Source organism: Triturus cristatus, chromosome 8 (assembly GCF_964204655.1).
Source record: "Triturus cristatus chromosome 8, aTriCri1.1, whole genome shotgun sequence".
NCBI classification, from domain to species: domain Eukaryota; kingdom Metazoa; phylum Chordata; class Amphibia; order Caudata; family Salamandridae; genus Triturus; species Triturus cristatus.
Genome location: NC_140591.1, coordinates 402032968 through 402055176, shown reverse-complemented (window position 1 = coordinate 402055176; position 22209 = coordinate 402032968). Strand labels below are relative to the sequence as shown.

The 22209-nt window shown below is 42.9% G+C and overlaps 1 protein-coding gene across 1 annotated transcript in view; it reads left to right on the top strand.

The window, feature by feature from the left end:
* VPS36 (vacuolar protein sorting 36 homolog) overlaps positions 1-22209 on the top strand; it is a 195061-nt gene that overhangs the window by 148859 nt on the left and 23993 nt on the right. The window contains exons 9-10 of the mRNA XM_085621780.1: positions 2880-3014; positions 13850-13915. Of these exons, the coding sequence (XP_085477906.1) occupies positions 2880-3014; positions 13850-13915 (201 nt within the window). The remainder of the gene's footprint in view (positions 1-2879; positions 3015-13849; positions 13916-22209) is intronic.

Below are 22209 nucleotides of genomic sequence, written 5' to 3'. Positions count from 1 at the left end.
AGGAACCCTTTCTAGCCCCATTCCTTAACCATCTCCTCCAACAACCTGCCCCATACCGTGGGACACGGTGTTCCTCGAAGAGCTCTACAGTTCTTAAACTGAAATGCTATGCAATATAACCTTAAGTCTGGGAGTGCCAACCCCCCGTCTGCCAATTTTCTTCGCAATTTTTTCCATGACATCCGAGCCTCCCTAGCAGCCCAGACAAAACTGCCAAATTAGCCCTGTATTTTATCTATCAACCCCATGGGGAAAGCAAGTGGAATACAATTAAAAAGGAATGTCAGCTTAGGGAGCAGCGCCATTTTTATTAAGTTTACTCTGCCATATATTGAAAGTGGGGGATTCTTCCATCTAGAAAGTGCTTTTTCTATTTCTTTTATTGCCCTTTCCAAATTGTGCTGGGGGATTTTCTCTAATACATTAATGATACTTATTCCAAGGTATCTAACCTTCCCCTGGACATTTCCCCTCCAATCAGGAACATTCCAACACATTATCCCTGTTTTTTCGCTATTTACTAGATATCCTGAGAAGACTCCATATTCTTTCTCTAAGAACTCTACCCTAGGAATTGTGGCAGCCGGATCAGCCGTATATATTATAAGATCATCTGCATTTAGTGCGATTTTCTTTTCATATGCGCCTGCCTTAAAGGCAATGACCTCTTCATCCTGACGGAGCATCTGGGCAAAGGGTTCGATATATATATCGAACAATAGTGGAGTGATGGGGCACCCCTGTCTCGTCATTCTTAATATCGAGAAGCTCTTCGTAAGCACCCCGTGTAAAAGAATCCTAGCTGTCGATCATTGGTATAGGGCCTTAAGCGTTGTTATGAAAAAGGGCCCAAACCCCATAATTTCCAATACTGCCCATGACTAATCCCAGCACACACGAGCAAAAGCTTGGCGGCGTCCAAAGTGACCGCCACCAAGGGTATCGACCCTGATATGGCTATGTCGATGCAGCCAATCAACTGCTTGGTCAACTAATGCAACTGCCTCCCGGGTATAAAATCCTTCTGGTCTTCGAGTATGAGCTGTGGGGCAATTTTAGCCATCCTCCCTACTAAAATGCTGACAAAGATCCTATAGTCTGCATTCAGCAGGGAAATTGGTCGATACGACTCAGCTTTTACGGGATCCTTAGCTGGCTTCAATATCAAGACAATAGTTGCCTCTCTCCATGATTCTGGAACCTGTGTCCCCCCCATATATATCAAATTAAACAGATCTTCCCACACAGGCAAAACTTCCTCTATCAGAATTTTATAAGCTTCTGACGGGATGGCATCTAACCCAGCTGCCTTTCCATTCTTTGCTCTTTTAATTGCTCCCCTAATCTCTTCCTGTGTTATTGGAGCTTCCATCATTATTTTCCCATCCTTGTTAAGTACAGGAAGACCAATTGTACTAAGCCAACTTTTTAACTTTAGAGAATCAGAGATGGTGTCCTCCTTATATAATTGAGAAAATAGTGCAACAACATGTTCCTGCATGGCATCCCAACTCTCAAGCACCTTCCCTTAATCCCCTCTAAGCTCCTTAATCTCATGCCTAGTTCTTTCTACTCTAGCCTTCCAGGCCAATAGTGCCCCCGCTTTTTATCCGTACTCAAATTCAAACATAAACAATATTGGAAAATATTAATATATTAATGTGCCATACATGTAATATTGTCATAGCCTTAAAATTTCTAAAAGGCCGAGTTCCCTTTTGTGCAATTTTTTTTGCTTAGTAATAAATATTAGTTCTTACGATGTTAGACTCATGGATCTAATGAAGTTCAGTCACAGGACACCCAAACATGGTGGCAAGTATATGTGAAGTTCGACAGCTTGTCCCATCCCTGTGTTTAAACTAAACCACTAGAGTACAATAATAAAAAGATCATACGAAGCATAAGTTTCCTAGCCATGGCCTGGCTAAAAATACATTCTTTCTTGTTTTGATTTGCTCAGCCTAAATGAGGACCCAAGTCTACAGGGACACCCGTAGTTCTTAAATACTCAGTTATTTGTTTGGCCTCTGGAATAAATAAGTTGTCGAGTAGATGTATTAAATATACAGTTGTGCCTTTTTACTGGCTATCGGAGGCATTTCATGAATTCCACCCGAAATTTACTATTTGAAAAGTATGGCTTTTGTTGCAGATGCAAAATTGTCCAGATATCCTAAGTTACCATAGCTGGTACTTTCTCCCACCATAGTCACACATTTGAGTATACCTTTCGGAGCCTGTCTTATCTGGTTTAGAAAACATACTTCCATTTCATTTTGTCCTGCATTGTATCTTGTGATGTGTATGTGCTGTAGTCCTGAGCAAATTTCTGTTACGTGGACCTAATATTGCATAAGTTCCTTAATTTTGTGTTATGCTTAGCACATGAAATTCACCAAATTATGCTATTATGCTACATCGTGTAATTGCATGCTATTTTGACAATCATTTTGCGTTAGTGCACAAAAATAACATAAACAACCAGAATGCGCACGGTGCTGCGTTTGTGTTTTTACACAGTTTTTTACCGCAATATATGTTATTGTGTGCTAAAATATAGCACTTAAGTGCTGGTTTTGACTTTTGCATAGCTGTGTGGTATTTCACACATTTTTCCAAAGCTGTATAGTATCTTGTGATGCCGAGAGCTTTCCAATGCAGTGAATCATTATATTATGGTCCTAGATGTTAGGAGGAACCAACTTAGTGGGTAAGAGACCTTGCTCAGGGAACTATGCAACTGTTCATGCATATACCTGACTGTGTGCATCCATCGGTGAGTAGCACCTGCAGTAAATGCTTAACTTTCTCTTCATCACAGTTTTAAATTGGTAAATTTTGTATTTGTAACCATTGTTTGTGCTTCCTTTCAACAGACTGTCCGATTCAAATCTTATTTGCTGAGCATGGGCATCTCTAACCCAGTTACCCGCGACACCTATGGCTCTGGCACACATTACCACATGCAGCTGGCCAAACAGCTGGCTGGAATACTGCAGGCTCCTCTAGAGGTAATCTAGAACAATGCATCTCAGGAGGTGTTTTCCTTGTAGCATTTGTAAAATCTATATTAAATATGTGGTTCCTGTAGCCAAGGGTTTTAGGCTGACAACAGCTTCCTAAAGTTATGTTTGCTAGCTTCATGATCCTAATGGATTGCGATATTACAACCCTTCATTCATTTCCCCTCGCCCTCCAACAGGCTTTAATCATAATTGCCACTACCAGCCTGTCTGAGTAAGTTGTGTAGCTTCATCATCGACTGTTGTCCCATGAATCCAAACTATAGGCATGTACGTACTAGTGGCCCGTCAATGTGGTCAGTAGTGAGTCACTGGTGTTCAAAGGGAACTCAGTTGATGAACCTTCAAACCTTTTGAGGAGTACCTTCAGATGCCATCATTCTTGCCCAAAGTTTTTTCATAGCGTCCAGTGAAGTGCTAGTCATTTGAATGTTTTTTTTTGTTTAAAGAACGTAGCTCTCATCCAACATTATTTCATAAAATATGTACTGTTAGTGTGCCTTGTACTCGTTCATTTGCACATGGTTAAAACATGCTAAAATTGTGTAAGATGTATTGTCTTATTAATTGAGAGAGATCCAAATTTGTTGAAGCAAAGTCTACACATTTAATCAGCCATTAGAGATGTCTTACTGTTTCAAGGTGCAGAAGGCTGTTGTTGTAAACATGATTCTCACCTACTCTACTCTATTGTTCCTGTGCACCAGACTAAGTAGGGTAGATGCTCTCTTGATTTACTATTTTGTACGTCCATAAATTAAGAAGGAAAAGTTGTTGGATAGAAGGTACACTTGAATGCTCTTTGCATCCCTCTTTTCACAGCAAGTTTTAATTGAGCTAGTTGCGAAACCCCCAGTGGCTTTTGCCTCATGGTGGCAGACACTGCTGTGTCTAAAGACAATTTTGCTGTGGTATCTGGAATAATTCAACCTTCTCCCCAAGGAAATAATCAGAAATTAGACTTCTGATACCGGTTAATTGCAGTGTGTAGTGTGCCCAAAGACTTATTGGGGGATTTGCCAGGGAACAAAAATTGTCCGAAACATGGCATTCAAGGCTAACTCAGAATGTTTCTGGAATATTGTGTGTATTAAATGTACTACTGAAACTTCCAATCTGACACTCAGTGCCCCACACACGTATGAGGTAAGAATTGCTTGAGTATGTTAGGCAGTGCACCAAACTCTTAACACACTCAGAAATGTGGATAAATTAGAGAAATCCCATTGGGAAATAGAAGCATGATAGAAACATGCAGTGCCTCATACAAAATGGTAGACACTGGTGTTGAACCCTGTTCCAACCCGCTGCATGTACAATGGCTACCCTGAGCATGCCAAGCACTGTGTTTTGAAGCTCATATCTCTTTTAAATTCACATGATATCCATTATTCTGTAAACCAGTGATTGGGACATGAAAGTTCCAAATTCTGTTTCTTTTCAGATTGTTTTTTTCCACTGAGTTTAGAAGTTAACTCGAGTTCTAAGTTGACGAATGTCAAAGGCACCTAAAAAAGACAACGACAAACATTGGTGACTGGGTTATGATGACACAATAACATCAGGATGCTAAAAGAACAGTACACAAAACCTAAGGAGACAAGTATTCCTAAAAAGTCTTCCAGCACAAGAGGGTTGGGGAATGAATACCTGGGCAGCAGCTGTAGACCTAGGGTGCCTTCAGTTTTTATACACCAGGAGAGATGTAAAAATATTCAATTCTGATTCTGTCCAAGGTGTCACCACAAAGTAGCACAAAAGAACATACACAAGGTCTTTAACCTATGTCTGTCAAAGGACCATAAGTTTGCAGGTTGCAAGGTGTGTAAAGCTTTCTTACTCAGAAATGTTAAAGTAAGAAAGAAACAACACTTGAGACACTGTGCCTTGGCATGGGCAAAACTATTCTCATTGAAAGATGAGGGATTTTGAGACTAAAAGAAAGGACTGAAGAGATTCAGAGAGAGCAGTTAGGCTTCAACGTTGAACATCCATAATCATTCGGTCCAGTCATTGAGAATCTAAAGGACGCAGTTACGAAAAAATTGCTTAGTATGCTGAAAAAGTAGCGTATGCTGAAGTGCTACACGTATGCTGAAGTGCTCAGCATATGCTGAAGCACTTACGAGCCTAAACATTCAGACCCGAATGGGCAAACATCCATCACAACACACTATAGTCAATTTAGTGCAAAGTGGCAAGGAACCCTCTGGGTCGAAGCCAAAAGACTCGAAAGGACAAGGTTTCACACTTGGACTTTACTCAGAAAGAGGATTGAGGTTGGAGAAAGGATAAAGGAAAAAAAACTCTGAAGGAAGGGTACATAACGTATCCCCCAGAAAGCCAGCCACACCTAGTGCACTACATTGGGAAGACTGTTGATGTTGAAATGAAAAACATCTCGAGGCCGAAATGGCAGCGCTTCTTTAAAAAAGAATTTGAGGAAAGCCTTAAGGCATTCAAATATACTACCAACACAGTCAGCTAAAGACCTAGGGAAGAGAAGAGCTGATGTATAAGGAAGAAATAGCCCAATCAAATCCTGAGGGAAGTGCATCAGGATGATGTTTTTGAGGATATGTGAGAATTAGCCATAGAGGGGGAAAGCCAGAAAGAAGGTATTTGGTAACATGTGGGGACAAATTTTCCCCAGGAGGAGGTTAACTTATCTGTCCAGACTATTACCACAGGTTGATATTACTTTGTACCATGCATTGATGAACAGGGCAGCAAGCACCTGTGACATGCAACTGGACAGAGAGAAGACATAATCCTTCTTCGTTTTAGAAACACAAATGAGTAGTTTCCTACTATGCTGCCAAACGTTTTACAAAATACTAGTAGGCTTTCAGAAAACTGGCACGCTCCCAGGTAATCATAGGGGAGAGAACAAGTGAAATAATGTGCTGGTGGTGTCCTTAATAGTCACCACTGCCTGCAAAAGGGCTAATGTCCTATCTTCCTTGAGCCCTTTTCAGACTGCAAAAGGTTGGAGGCAGTGGGAAGAAAGATAGAAAGAACATAAGCAAGGCAATGAAGAACTGCTAACTACAACTTTTTGCTCAGCAGGGATTGCCGGCAAGAGTAGAAGGAAATAAGAGAACTCAATAACATCTACCTGAAGAGTTTAAGAAAATAGCAAAGTCAGTGATCCAAGAGAGAAAGACTGTCACCAATAACGGCCTAAATTCATCCCTAAAAGCTGTTGATACGGCAAGCAGCAATTGTGTACAGGCATAATCCAAAGACGCAACACCTGGTTTAGAATTTCAGGATTCAATCCTGAAGGTCAGGACACTTTTATAAATACACCATTAGGCGAAGACAGCTTATTTGTTTCTGCTGTTGAGTAGTCACTCTAAGAAATTAAGTAGGACAATGAGACAGCAAGAGCTGTGAGAGCCCTCCAAGTCAGAGGATCATTTAGGAGGAGAGCTCCAAATAGTAGACAGGGGGCAGGGCTATGACTCTCAACAGCAGCATCACTTCCATTCTCCATCAGTAAGAGTCATAGAAAGTGCCTTAGGTTTGTAATGGCGGATGATAATTACCAATTCAAAGATTTGCACTTTAGAATAAAGTCAGCGCCAAGTGTGTTAACAAAATGCCTAGTAGGAGTTGCAGCAAACTTAAAGCACCAGAGGATCCCTACCTAGGTGACTGGCTGGTGAAAACAAGTACTCCCTTGCAGTACCAGAAAAGCATAAAGCAAATAAAAACCCCATTCACACTGCATTTTTCTATCAACTGGAGAAAACTATCAGACATCTCTGCCAACGAGAAAACCTTCATGGGAGCTATCTTGGATTCAGTAAGAGCCAATACAGGAGAGGGTATTAGCACTGTAAGCATTATAGGTTCATCTTTGCCAGGCATCACAATCTCAAACAGTGAAAAAAGTGGAACGGATGATTGCATCTTGCCATCTCCTCATGTCTTTGTCCAGGTTATATATGAGAATGATACAGGAGTGGGTCTCAAATCAATGGTCTCGGATCTTAGAGGATTGGGGTGATCTAGTGGTTGTCATAAGCACACTTGGGCAGCAATTGAAATCGTGGACAATAAAGGACATGACAGAGGGCAAGGACTTCAAATACCCAACTGCTTCACAAACCATCAAAACAGACATACTACACTCTGGGTGGGGTGCTCACCGAGAAAATCTAAATATCAGAGGAGATTGTTGCAGGAACAAACAGGCTAGCACATAAGTGTGTTGAGACAGTGTTTTCTGATATTAAACACCGTTCATAACCTAGGAACAAGAAAGGCAGTGTAAATATAAACCGACCATACCACAATCCTGTTCTGCTTCAAATAAAAGGAGGGGGAGGCAAAAAGCCATACATACCATCAAAGCTGGCAAAAGCTATCTGGAGGAGGGTGATTCAAAGAAACATCCTGTTAATTAACAATACATTTTAGGGCTTCAGGCTACAAGCCCTGCTGTAGGGATGACTTGCATATATTACATGCAGTGATTTTGGCATGGCCCACAGGGAGTGGGCCTTATCGTGTTTTCAAACATGGTTTGCTCCATGTCATGCAGTATGCAATGGCAGCCTGCATGCAGTTTGTATTGGGTCCCTTAAAACATGCTGCAGCTCTTAGGGATCCTCTTTGGTACCCATGCCCTACGTACCAGGGGTACCTCTTACTAGGGACTTACAGGGGTTCCAAAATGTGTGCTAATTGTGTTACAATTAGATAGTTACCTTGTTGTAGGGAAAGAGCACTGTCACTTGAGACTGCTTAGCAGGCTTCAGTGCACTATCAGAGTTGAAAACCAGCACTTAGTAGTTCTGATGGGAGAAAAAGTGGGGAAACTATTGCAATAAAATTCCAGTTTTCTACAACCACTAAATAGGCGGATTAACACACCATCTGTGAATCTAGAAGAGCTCCAAGCTGAAAAACTACAGTTATAGGTAAGTAATTGCTTCTTGTGGAGTAACCCGGTGTTAGAAATGGGAATTCTGGTTGGCTAGGGCATGCACCAAAGCCAGGCAGAACCCAGCAGTCTAATCAGAGTTGAAAACCAGTGTCAATTGTGTTACCATTGGACAGTTACCTTGTTGTAGGGAAAGAGCACTGGCACTAGAGACTGGTTAGCAGGCTTCAGTGCACTATCAGAGTTGAAAACCAGGACCTAGTAGTTCTGATGGGAGCAAAAAGTGGGGGAATCATTGCAATAAAATTCCAGTTTTCTACAACCACTAAATAGGCGGATTAACACACCATCTGTGAATCTGCTGAAGAACTACAGTTATAGGTAAGTAACTTGCTTCTTGTGGAGTGATCTGGTGTTAAAAATGGCAATTCTGGTTGACTAGGGTTTGCACCTAAGCCAGGCAGAACCTAGAGCTCTAATCAGGGCAAGTAAATTACACACCAAAGATAACCTGTGCTCACCCTCTGGTAACTTGTACATACAGCATAGACAAAAATGACATGAATCATAAAGCTTTGCAAATTATACAATTCGTTTGTAGATGAGTATCACTTCAGAAGCATAGGCATCCATCGTAGTCTCAGCTAATACTCATTATTGGGGCAAAACTACATACATATCATGTATGCTTTTTAAGATATCACAGTTCTAAATAGTACTGGTAAGCCTAAAGTCAACAAGATAGAACGACATAACTTTAATTAAATATGCATCAGTTATCACATTTCAGATGTAAGTATTCAGAATTACAGTACTTAACAAGATCAGTGCGCTCTCTATAAGGGCGTTACAGTAATGCCTCTTTCAGGCCAGAAGAGCACTTGCAACTATCGGGCCGATGTGGTCTTCTGACTTTAGAGATTTGCAGTTGATCGGCTTCCCAGAGTACCACTTGATTATGGCCCCCTCCGAGACTGGAAGTCGAATGCGGAGCCAACACCCAGTGGGCAGCCAAGAGCTGCAGCACAAGGCCTCGCCGGGTGATTGCAAACAATGAGGTTGAGCAGTCCACTTCCTCATCTACGTTTTCTTGTCGTTTTCTGGATGGCCGCGTGAGCCTGCACACAACAGGCAGCCTCAGAGCAGTTAAAAGTTTCTTTAGGCGACTGGGCCCTGCCTACGGTCGAAGCTGGTGGAGGTCTTGGTGTTGCTAGATGACGCTGGGCTTCCGAAACCAGGGTTCCCTCAGAACTGACGAGAGGTCAGAGAGCGGAGACATGCACTGCATTGTAGGTCAATGTAGAGTGCTTCAACACGCGCTATTGTTGAGGATGTTGTACAGCGTTCAAAATGCTCTGACCTGACACAGAAGCAAGCGCTCAAAACGCGCTGGAGAAATCCACAAGGAGCAGAAAACAGCTCTCGTCACACAGTGAGATTAGAGAAGACATGAGCAATACACAGCACTCCCCATGCACTGGGCTCCTGGGAGAACACTTTGGGGGACTCAAAGAGGTGGGCATGTGGTAGTCCTTCCTGCTTCCCAGCAGTTAGCAGGCCAACACAACAAGGCAGGCAGCCCAAATGGCGGTCCCTCCTGGCAGCACAACAGTCCTTTTGGCAATAAGGGAATCAGGGAGCAGCAGGTTGTAGGGCAACACGCAAAAAAGCAGTCCATTTGAGTCCTTTAAGCAGCACAGCAGTTAGCAGGCAGCAGGGCAGCAAAGAGAAAAGCAATCCAGATGAGTCCTTAAATTAGCGCAGCAGTCCTTCCGACCGAGGTCCAGTTCCAGATCCAAAAGGGCTTCAAAAACGTGGGGTCAGAACTCCTGCACTTGCACCCCAAAAGGTCTTTTATGTAGGGGGTGACTTCTCAAGAACCTTTAGAAGTGCACCACAATCCTTTTCAACCCAGCCCTGGCTCCAGAAGAACAGCAGGGGGTAAATCAGCCCTTTGTGTGAGGGCTTGACGCAGCCTATACAAGTGTGAACTCCCTCTCCCAGCTCAGAAAGACCATCAGTATGCAGATGTAATCCCCGTTATATCCAGCCCTTCCTGTGTGGTGGGTGTCTGGAAAGTATGCACAGAGTGTAGCTGTCATCCAGGCCCAGACGTGGATTTGAGTCGAGCTGCAAAGCACAAAGAGTCAAAAGCACAGAGGAATGCCCACTTTCTAAAAGTGGCATTTCTAAAATAGTAATGTAAAACCCAACTACACCAGTAAGCAGGATTTATCACTACCATTCTGAACATAGCAAGCTTGGCAAAGCTACTCCTTTCAGATTGGGAATTACCACTTAAACGTTCTAAGGGAATTCCCAGTGCTAGCCTATGAGAGGAGTAGGCCTTACAGCAGTGAGCAGTGAGAAACAAAATAGGCTGTATGTCACTACCAGAACATGCCACAGAATAAAGGCACATGTCCTACCTTTTACTTACATAGCGCCCTGCCCATAGCACTCCCTATGGCCTACCTTAGAGGTGACCTATGTGTAATAAAAGGGGAGTTTATGCCTTGTCAAGTAGTTTTAGATGCCAAGTCAAAGTGGCAGTAAACTGCAGATGCAGGTCCTGCAGTGGTAGCCCAGAGACAGGTTTGAAAGGCTACGTCAGTGTGTGGCACAAGCAGTGCTGCAGACCTCTACTAGCTAGTAGCATTTTATTTACAGGCCCTGGGTATATTGGATACCACTTGCCAAGGGATGTACATGTAAATGCCGAACAGGTGTAAACCAATCATACCATGTTTAGAGGAGAGAATGCATGCACTTTAGCACTGATTAGCAGTAGTAAAGTGGCCAGAGTCCTAAAGCCAACAAAAAGGTCAGAAAATAGGCGGAGGAAGGCAAAGGGTTTAGGTATAGCCCTGCAAAAAGGGCCAGGTCCGACACCCGGCAATTCTGCATCAGGGAAGATGGAAGAAGCATGCTAGTACTCGAAGTGAGAAGCAGGGCCAGAGAAAATGAAAGAAATTATCAAATTGGGACACAGTTGAAAGTTGAACTGAAAAATTTGTGTTTTGTGAATTAACTGAAAATATCCTAACCGATATTGTCAATGAAATAGAATTATTCTAAAAATAAATAATGAAAATGAAGTGTAAATGAACATCTGTTAGATATAGTATGTGTGTAGAAGGGATGGAAGTATTACAGAAATAACTATTTTCGAGGAACAATTGTAAATGTGAAAAAGGAAGACTTGCTGTACTCCTGTCTTTCTATTTTTTCTACCTGCAAACTGTGAGTGCCCAGCCAGCTGGTAGCAGGTTTGGAAATAGGCTCTCATAGGTTTGAATTCAGACTTTTGAATGGAAGATACTGTACTGGCAACACAATATATATGTACTCTCATTCGCCCCTACTGACGAGTACCCTTCTCAGTCCCTGCTTTTTCCCTGACTGAAATGAACTAGAAACTACTTCCCCTGCACACAAAAGTTCTGTAATGACGGCCACAGATTCACTGAATAAACAACTGGTGTGTATGGAGAACAAAGATGATCCCAGTAGACATTTAACTTTATGTTTAAGTAGAGAGGGATGAGGTATGTAAAGGTGCTTGTAAAGCAGGCATGATACAAAGAATATCTTCTATCGGTGAGGAAGCAAGGCACCATTCCCAAGAGCCATCCCTTTTCTGGATATAAGTCACTATTACTGGCGAAGCACCGTGGATGAAAGTAAACTGTAGAAAGGCGTAGGCATTTGGTCAAATCAACCTGTAAGGGTAGGCACTCAACCTTCGCTTACACTTCCTCCCCCTAACCCGTTTGCTCTCAAATTCATATTCTCACACTTTGGATTAAATGACCTCTAACATCCTTTCACTCATATCCTGGAGAGTGATGGTATCTTCAGGTTGACTTCCTGTCCAGCATACATCTGTAGAAGTCCTTAAAAACAAAAAAGGACCCAGGACACATTCATTGATTTGGCCTTTAGTGTGAAGTATTTCTTCTGTCTCTTGATGGATGATGTGCTATAGCAGTAAAGATGAGTTCAAACTATGCCAAATTGCTCAATTCTGTACTTTTACTAGTAGTCAGTCCTTAGTCCTTTTTTAAGCAGCTGAGGATTTACCGAATTTAACTTTTATCCTCCAGCTTCCCCCATCATTTCCTCTTCCTCTCTTTTCACTTAACAGAGCAAGAAGAAACACCTTACGGGGCAAATTGAGTCAAAGCCCCAGACCACAGTTGAGTTTAAGAAAGTTCCAATCAATAGCGGCTGGTGTTTTCAAAGAGTGGCGGGGGGAGGGGTCATGGAACAACGGTTGACAAAATAAGAAAAAACATTAAAAAAAATAACTTACCTGCAGCCGGCCGCGTCACGCTCTTCTGCTCCTCTCCTCGGGAGGAACAGGCTCCCAGACTTGACTGCGGCCAATCCTGACGCTGCTCTCATGCTGCTGGAAGCAGAGTCAGGATTTGCCTGAACTCTCTGAATTTGTACTCCCAGTCAGACTGGAAGCCTGTGTCTGCTGTCTTCAACACGGCAACGCAGGTCCGGTTGAAGACAGCTTCAGTGTGCATGACGGTTTGGCCAGCCTGAGCCAGCCGGCCAAACCGGCATGCTCACTGATCACAGTGCACTTACCACTCCTCCTGCGGCCTGTCATCCCCATGGTCCCACCCCCAAAGACTCTGAAGGAAAGTAAAAATTAAAGCAATAATAAAACGTGTTTCCTGTTGTTTTGAGGCAGCTGGCAGGGAGGGTGACGCTCCTCCGCCATAGTGGAGAAGCCGCTGCTGGTTCAAGTAAGTTCCCCGAGGCAGTGCCTCACATTCCTGGCCCTGGTTTCCTTAGGCTGCTACGTTCTACAACCATCTCAGTTGCTACGGTTGCAGCCAGTTCTGGCAACGTAGGCCACTGAAGAATGTCTGGATATAGTGAAAGCTACCTTAGAAGCTATAAAGTCCATCCTGCCTGCAGAAAGAAGGTAGAGCTATTACATCCAGTATTTTTGTTGTACAGAAGAATGCAGATTGGATGTCAACTAACTTTATGTGTGACACATGCACCAGTCCTTTCTACCTTAAGAGATTCAAGATGCTAATCGCAGCCAGCCCAAATGATAGCAGTATTTCATGTACTCGCGATAGCAGCAGTCATACCATGAAAAAACACACTATGTACAGTCTAAAATCCTGGAGTCACCTTACCCCACAAGGATTTGTGTCATCATTGGATTTTGAGTCGGAAACAATAAATGCACCAGCGCTTTAATTGTAAACAATATTTCTGTTTCACATTTTATGCTCGTGTAGTGATAGTTGAAATGTGTTTGAAAGCTGCGTTGCTTTACATCACTGTGTAGCATCATGCTCACAGACAGTTGCTAAGGAAACTAACTCTATCTGTACAAGACATGCGTCCCTTTAGCATAGACTTTCATATCTATGTCCCAGTAGTGTAATTTATGCATCTGTTGAAGGTCCCCTGATACCTTAATCTTGATAACTGCCTTGTAATAGTATCTATTACAGCTGTAGCTGCAAACTTCCTGGTTCTTCTACTCAAGACATATAATGATGTTGTGTTTACAAGAAATGTACCCACAGTTCTTCCTGGAACTAAACAAGATGATATAAATCATTGGGATCATTTTGGGCACAACATTTTCTAAAACGTTCCTCCACTTCCTAGCGATGGAAGCCATGGTTCCGATCCTGGAGGGCTACTTCATGATGGTCTGGTAGTTCATGAAGCATTTGAGGTTAAATGCTTCCTACACTAAGGCTGTTCCCCATTGACAACTGCATCTGATCCGTGCTACTTTGTCTGGCAGAACTAAACCACAGGAAGGGGTTTCTGTAAATGCATAGTACCTGACATATGTCATTGAACCGTGTGCTGTGTGATGCATATGAAAGGGTAGTATTGTTACACTATCTTTTTTTCCATATATCTTGAAATTTATTAACAGGAACATGGCGGAATAATGTCGCTTACAGAGGTCTACTGTCTTGTAAATAGAGCACGAGGAATGGAGGTACGTTTTTCTGCTCTTGATATTTTGTTATTTGCATGTGTTATGCAGTAAGTTCACTAATAATGATAATGTAGCGGAAACGTGTCAAAATGTTTTTTGAAAGTGGCATAACGATACTAAAAATCACAGATGAAGTAAATGCAGCTAAAAATTGTTTAAAGTTATGCAGTTGTCTCAAAGTACATTTCAAATCTAATTGGTGGGTTAATTTATACTGTCTCACCTGCATTTTCTGGTGCTGAATCACAATGTGGCAGTTGAACTTCTGCACGATGTGGGGTACCTCATTGGAGCGCCATGTCAAATGCTAATTTGCAGTATTGAGTTGGCTAGCTTGAAACAAACAAAGATGTTGCAGTGTTGTCTGGTCTTTGGCTCAAAGCTTGTTAATGACATTGAAGCTCCAGTGAGGTGGTATCAAATAATCTGTTAAACCATTGACTGCTGCTTGTCGATGGGGGTTGAAACATGGATTCAGTTGACTCAAACTCGGGCTGCACGGCATGCTGTGTGTAAGCCTCCAACTGAATTAAGTTGCCTCTTCAAATCACAGCTAGATGTAGGTTGCAAGGAATATCTCAGATAAAATGAGCTTTGCACACTTGTCTGTTTGATGTCCTTTGGAACCCCTCAAAAGACAACAACCCCTTTATTCACAGCTAATCATTTATAGAGCTATATTTTATGCCTAACCTCATAAGATACAGTAGTGACAGCATAAGTGGTAAAATCATTAGTCTCATTGAGTATAAAGCTCTTCACTGCCATTTTGCTTGGTTTGTGCGATGGAACTAACATATACATAAATACTGTACATATGTCAAATGGTGTTTGTGCTGTCATTTTAGTGTTTGACACAATTAATCATAGGATCTTGATCATCTGACTGGCAGCCCCAAAGCTGAGGAGCACAGCATAGGTTGTTTTTTCTTATTCTTGATAATTGTTCACAATATGCCACCTTGCCCCTTTTCATGTCTTCTTCTCATGCCCTTGTGGGCTTCCTAAAAGTTGCTATCCCAGTAATGCACTGTTTAAAACATACTTTCTTACACTGGCTGAATGATATCACGTTTTGGCTTGGGATATTTAGCTACGCAGATGATGCCCATATTTTATTTCTGATTTATATGAATGCAGTGCTGAGATCGGCAGGAGCACTTGTGGCCTTTAGCCCTTGTCCAACCACAGCTGGATATGTCCATCTTCTGGTGTTCAACTGTATAAAAATGTACCAATCCGCATTCACAGTGGGGCAGATTCAAGTTGTTGTGGTGTTTTTCACATAGAAGTGTGAAGCTGTAACTCAAGTACCTTTAAAAGGTCACAGAACTTCAGGATGACGTACAATATAATTTCTATATACATTTGAAAGTTCTTCATTCTTTATAATGTGGGGGTTGGGATGGTACAATAAATGCATGCACAAAAGTAAAGATCCAGCTATTGGTTTGTTATGATATGAAACTTATATTGTGCGTAGATACTCCCTGCACAGTACAAGCTGAAAGCCTCAGAGAAAGCACACTGAGTTTAATGAGAAAAAACAGGTTTTCAGCTTCTTTTTAAACAACCCTAGATCGCTTGTAGCGCGTAATTCCATTGGGAGCTGATTCCATGCAGCCACCCCCAAAAAAGTAAGTGATCTGCCTCCAGCTCTGTGTCTGCGGATCCTGGGGGTGCATGCCAGAAGTTTATTGCAAGCTCGAAGTTGTCTTGGAGGGTAGTTGAAGCTAATTCTGGTGCTCAAGTAGGTAGGTCCTTTGCCATAAAGGGCAGCATGAACTAGCACCAAAGACTTATTTCACTCTCTCCCTAATGGACAGCCAATGGAGATCCTGAAGATGCGGCCTGAAGTGCCCTCCTTGGGAGATTGAGCAGGAGTCGAACTGCCGCATTCTGGATCACCTGAAGTTTGTCCAGAAGATATTCTGGAAGGCCTGCATACAGAGTATTGCCATAGTCGATACGGGACGTGATCAATGCTTGAATTACTGTTTTCTTAGCATTGAACGATAAGAGAGGCACACATTTCTTCAGAGATCTCATGATCCCAAAGCAGGTTCCAACCAACCTATTGATTTGGGGACCAAGTGGCAGCATGTTATCAAACCAAATCCCCAAATTTTTTACCAGAACTTTTTGGGGATCCAGCGGGGGAGCATCGTCTGGCCAAAAGGTTAGCCAGAACTGCGGAGTAAACTCCCCGAAGAGGAGAATTTCAGATTTATCCTCATTGCATTTCAGTTGTGCATTTTCTAGCCAGTAAAAAACTGCAGTAAGACAGGTTTTTACATGAGAACTTTCCAACTCTGTTCCCTTATTCCAGTTGAAGAGCAACTGTGTGTCATCCGCATAGGAGATCACTTTTGCTTCAAAATTTTCTGCTAACTGGATTAGCGGGGTAAGATAAATATTAAAAAGTGTAGGGCTCAACACCGAACCCTGAGGGACTCCTGTATCCACCTTCATTAGCCAGTATTCTGACAACTCCTATGCTTGCCTGAATACATTGGACCTTGGATGCAAAAAAACAGCCAGTTCTTCACACCATTCCTCTGTGGCCTCCATGGAGTGAGTACAGGCCGATGGGGTCATAAAACTCTTAACTATCGTAAAAATCTCTTTTGAATTATTTCCTGATTTCCCAGTACATTTGTTTAGCTTTCAGTATGGATGCATATTAGTTCTTTTGTGCTTTTTAGAAGCATTCTTTGTCCACTGAATTATATTCCTTCCTCCATTTACGTTCTAATGACTTACAGCGTTTTTTTCCAATTTAAGAGAGGACGAGAGCCAGGATTTAGAGGTAGTGCCTCTGGCCCCTCTACTCTTTAGGGTGGGGGCCAACTCCTCAGTAAATATTTTTAGCCAGTTATAACATTTTAGTGCATCATCCTCGATAATGCCAGATAGCTCTGAAGTGTTCTGAGTTAGACCCTCCATAAATTCAAGCGGATCGGTCTTATTAAAGGCTTTCACCCTCTGGGTTTTCCCATTAGGAAGCTGTTCCCATTTTATAGGGAGCTGCCATGAAAACCTAATCAAATAGTGATCAGACCAGATCAAAGGTAGTGGGTCTTACATTAGCAGAGCCACGTTGGAGCAGACTTGGTCCAATATGTGACCCCCTTGATGTGTTGGTTTCAACACAAATTGGTTCAGGTTTAACTGATTCATGGATTCATTGAATTCGATGGCCTCACCATCCGTCAGTTTATCTAAGTGTATTGCCTAAGAACATAAAATGAGAGTATCTTAGGGAAGGTGTGTAATGGCATTGCCCAATGATTTTAAGACGGATCCTGCTGGACCCTGTGGTCTATACACCAAAACTCCTGCAACTGTATGCTGTTGTGAGAGATTGATAGAGAAACCCATTGCTTCTGCTCCCATTTGCTCAGTAATCTCATTACACTGACAGCCCCATTGTTCCTTCATCACGATTGCTAACCCGCCTCCCCTCCCCTCCTTCCAGTCTAACCTAAAAATCTAAAAACCCTTGGTAATGGCCATGGCAATGACCGGGTTCAAGGCTTCAGACAACCACATTTCTGTAATACAGAGCAAGTCGAGATTCCCCTATTCTAACAAATCAAAAATGTTCTGCTCGGGTTTTTGTATGGAGCGAGCATTGACTAAGGCTGCCCTAACCGTGGACTTGCCCGTGTCCTGGATTGAGTCTGTTTCTGAGTGGTCCCCAGAGAATTTAATGCTACATTCAGAGCAGCAAGTGGATAGCTCATCCGAGGGGTCCCAGAGCTCCTTTACACATTTACTAGTAGGTGCAAACAGCAGGATCTCTGCTCTGCCGTATTTAATACCAATCATCTCACCTTATGTGGACAAGCGGGCATTATGGCTGACTGCTTCCAAGACACTGACGGGTGCAGACGCTTGCCTTAGGAGCGCCCGCTGGGAGCGTCCATGCAACGTGTCTCTTTTTAAGCAAGAGCCCCACTGACGACTAGAGCACGCACCAACAGAAAATGTCATGTCTAGTCATCCAACCCCGACGACTCTTTCTGTTATGTTAAACAATTTGCAAAGCGCATAGCTGCCCAAGCGACGGGGTGTCCCAGCACTAACCCTAAAAAAGAGCAAACTGTCAGAAGCGACCTATCACAGAGTGCTGCAGGAACAACTAAGAAGAGAACAACCATGCCTTCAGAATTTTCCTGAAGGATCAGTTGTTCTGGACAGTCCTAATAGATAGAGGGAGTGCGTTCCAGAGGGTAGGGGCCTTAACACAGAAGAAACGTCCTCCAGCTATGGCTCTTTTAACACCGGGAATTCAAGCCAGATTCTGATCGGCTGAACGCAGTGGCTGCGAGGGTAGATACAGGGACACTAGATTGGACAAGATGTGGGCCCCTGGGAGAAGATCTTATCAGTGGTGCACAAGGCCGTAAAGTGCACCCGCTTCTCCACAGGGAGCCAGTGCAATTTATGAATAAGACCAGAGAAAGGAGAATGCTTTGCAAGACAGAACAGCATGCTGGTCGCTGCATTTTGAGCCAGCTGGAGTCTCCAGATCACCGCCTTGTTAGTTCTCAGGATGATGATATTACAATAATCCAACCGGGAAAGGATGGCTGCCTGAATGATTACTTGTTGGATAGAAGGGTAAAAAACAAACAAGAATGGGTTTAAGGCCACGCATAAGTCCAAAACACTTACCTACCACTGATTTCGCTTGTGCTTCAAAAGATAAAGCGTTGTCCACCCAAACACCTAGGTTTTTGACCACCAACTTGGGACGGAGAGGAATTTAGAGTGAGGGAGGCCACCAATGGTCGCCCCAATATTCGGTATCTTCCTTAGAAGGAGAATCTCAGTTTTGCTTGTGTTTAGTTGCAGACGATTAGGCTTTATCCACTCTGCAATGGCTTCCCCTTTGAAAATTAGACCTGGTGCTGCTGGAAAAAGAGAGCACAAGCTAGGTGTCAGTGTAGGACACCAGCATGTTCCCCATGGGATTTCACAACCTGAGTCAATGGTTTGAGGTAGATATTAAACAAAGTGGGGCTCAGAGAGGAACCCTAGAGAATGTCATGCTGCAGCGTGTGCAAATCAGAGCTATATAGGGAGCGATGATCTGAAAACAGCAGTCAGAAAGATAGGAGGCGAACCAGTCTAAAGCAGGCCCGCCTATACCAATATCCTGAAGGCGTTGAAGCAAAAGTTTGTGAGACACAGTGTCGTGAGCTGCACTTAAGTCAAGCAGCTTCAGGGCAGAAGACCTGCCTTCATCTAAGGCACTGCGGAGTTCCTCAGTAACTGCAAGAAAAGCCGACTCTGTGATGTGTAAAGGTATAAAACCATTCTGAGAGACGTCCAGGCTCTGGTTATCTTCTAGAAAATTTGTTAAAATAGCACTGAGCTGTATCTCTGTGACCTTAACAAGAAAAGACAGGAGAGAGATAGGTTGGAAATTCTCTGGTGTGGAAGCATCCAGAAAACGTTTTTTGAAAAGAGGGATAACCTTGGCATGCTTCCAGGGACCCGGTACGACTGCAGAAGACAAGGAGAGACTAATCAATTCAAGGCAAGGTGGGCGAAGACAATCTTGGAGTTTAAGAAATGTGTCTGGTTTGAAAGGATCAGCGTGTAAGCCTGATTTAACTTTGTTACATAGATTAAGTAGCCCCTTAAGGTACAACTGGGGAAGAAGGAAGAGCAAGGGCGGGATAGTATTAGTGCAACTGTCAGGCTTAGTGTCAATAGTATTAGGGGCAAATTTGAAATAAATGGCTTCTATTTTGCCGATGAAATACTCCGCCAACTTCTCACAGTCGTCATTGGAAGCATCGATAGGGGCTGTTGCGAGTACAGGTTTGGTAAGACTATTTAGAAGATTTAAAAAATTGCTTTAGCCGGATTGTTCCTGCACTTTATTTTATTAGCAAAGTACTCGGCACTAGATTTTTGAATCAACCAATGATTGTACCTGATACCCTTTTTTAGAGGATCATAAGACTTCCTCCAAGAGCATTCCAGTGCCTTACAATGCTTTCTTACCGAAATCAGAAAATCATTAAACCAGGGGGCAGCATGCTCTTTCTTTCCGCGGACCGGCCTGGTGGGGATAAAAGTATCCAGGGCAAAGATTAGCTAGGAGTTTAAGGTTTTTTTAGCGTCCTCTGCATTAGCGGCCTACTGAGGACGTCGTATCTGAAGAAAGTCTTCCAATTTCTGGCAGGTGAGTTTATTCCAGGGGCGTTCGAAAGTAAAATTACGACCACGGGTCGGTTTCTGACCAGGGCTCGAAAAATCATACAGGTCTAGTAACCTACAAAATCTCCTCGACCTAACTGAAATGCACTTGACCTCTGACTCTGAAAGCAAATGTGACAAGTTAACAAAATGTCAAAGCATTTTTATTGCTCATTTACTTTGTGAGTAATAAAGATGCCCTTAAATCTTGCTATCTTGTAACATTCCCTCTGCTTTCAGAGGCAGAGGCAGAGGCCAAGTGTCAGTTTGTCTTCCTACTCGCAAGAAAGGGCGAGTAAGATCTAAAAAATTGCTCGCCCTGAATGAATCTGACTCGCAAATGCGAGCAGTCGAGTGGATTTTTCGAGCCCTAGTGACCTTCCAGGCAAATCAATATAGAGAACATTAAGTGGTCCGTCCATGCCGTGGGGAGGGGAATAGATACCTTTATGAAAGGGAAATTTGAAAAAACTCAATCTAGAAGGTAGCCAGCAGAGTGTGTAGGATCAGAGACTAGTTGTGTCAATTGACATGCAGCAAGATCATCTAAAACCGTTAGCCTTCGCTCTGTGCATGTATGCTCCAGGCCACCCTGCAGTGCTCTGAGGGTTATTGCAGCTGTTGCACCTGAGGCTTATGAAGCATGGCCTTCACACATCCAGACAAGCATAGGGTTCAGACGGGAGAGCCTACTATCGGAGGGTGCAGATGTGTGAGCAGCATTGGAGTCCAGTTGTTCGAGGCCTCGTGCCTGCTGTCAGTTCTCTCAGACCCCTGTCACATTCTGAGTTGAAGAATTTAGCAGTAAATGCATTCCAGGCCACTGACAAATGTCTTTGTCCTCTGTGTCTTATATTTGGCTGTGGCCCAGGTCTGGACATCTAGCCATCTTGTGAGGAAGCGCCCCTTATTATACTTCAATAACATTATTGAATAACTAATGTCATATGTGATGTTATTAGGCATGTCATTGATGATGTCATTGTAGGTTTCATTTGTGACGTTACCGGAAGTGCATTGTATTAGGCCTGCTTTAAGTTTACATCTGAGATATGGCCTGAAGAAGAAAGATAAGTAGGGGCACAGAATCCAAAACATTGTGTGTTAAAGAGGAAGACCAAAGCAGAATTATTTGTCAGTGGCTGTAAATGGCACTTGTTTGTCATGCAATGTCCAGTAGTGTTTTAACTGAGTTTGACGTCATTGTGTGCATTATAATTGACTGTTTACAGATGTGGCTTGAGCCATGTACTTTATGATTTTGGGAGATTAGAAGGATTTGAGCTTTACGCATACTGCTCTTTAAGGTTGCAGCATTTTGAACGCAATGTAAGTTGTGCATTCCACATTGCCTGTGTCATATTTCTGATATATTTCTCTTTCCTGTTTGAATGTTTGTATGCTGCTTTTAGTATTGCTTTCCTATACCCAGTGGTACAGTGTGTTCCACACAGTTTCTGTTCCACCTGTGTTCAGGTTTCAAGTTTATTTTTTTTGCGTATTTACTCAAAATCATAGCAATACAGTAAAACAGCCAATAAAACCATAAATACTCCCAGTAAAATATAGCTACACATCCATAACTGGTAGTAGCACCTTAGAGACATGAATCAGCTAAAATGAGATCACCATAAACATTTTATAATTGCATAGCTGTAATTAAAAAGAGCAGCATTGTCCGATAACAGCCAAATTCTTCACAGTGGAGCCGAGGGCAAAGTGCGCAATGTGCTAAAGTGCTTCAAGTGTTTTTAAAGTGTTAAATCTCAGGTTTTCCTACTCAGCGTGATTTTCTCAGCGAAGTGAACTCGAGCAGGACTAGATGTAATTTTTTGACCTGCCACCCACTAAAGTGCAAACTGCCCAGATGAGGGACTCCCTTGGATCAGCCCGCCCCTCCCTCAAGTTCACTTTTGGTGTTCTATGAATAATTTGACATTGCAGAGCCAGTGGGCAGGGCCACTGTCTGTGATTGGAAAGTGGAACAATGTCGGGGTCAGCCAGACTCTGGTTCTGAGTGCAAAGAGCGCAACTTGCAAAGTGTGTCAGAGTTTGAAGTGCAAAGATGGAGGTTTCGC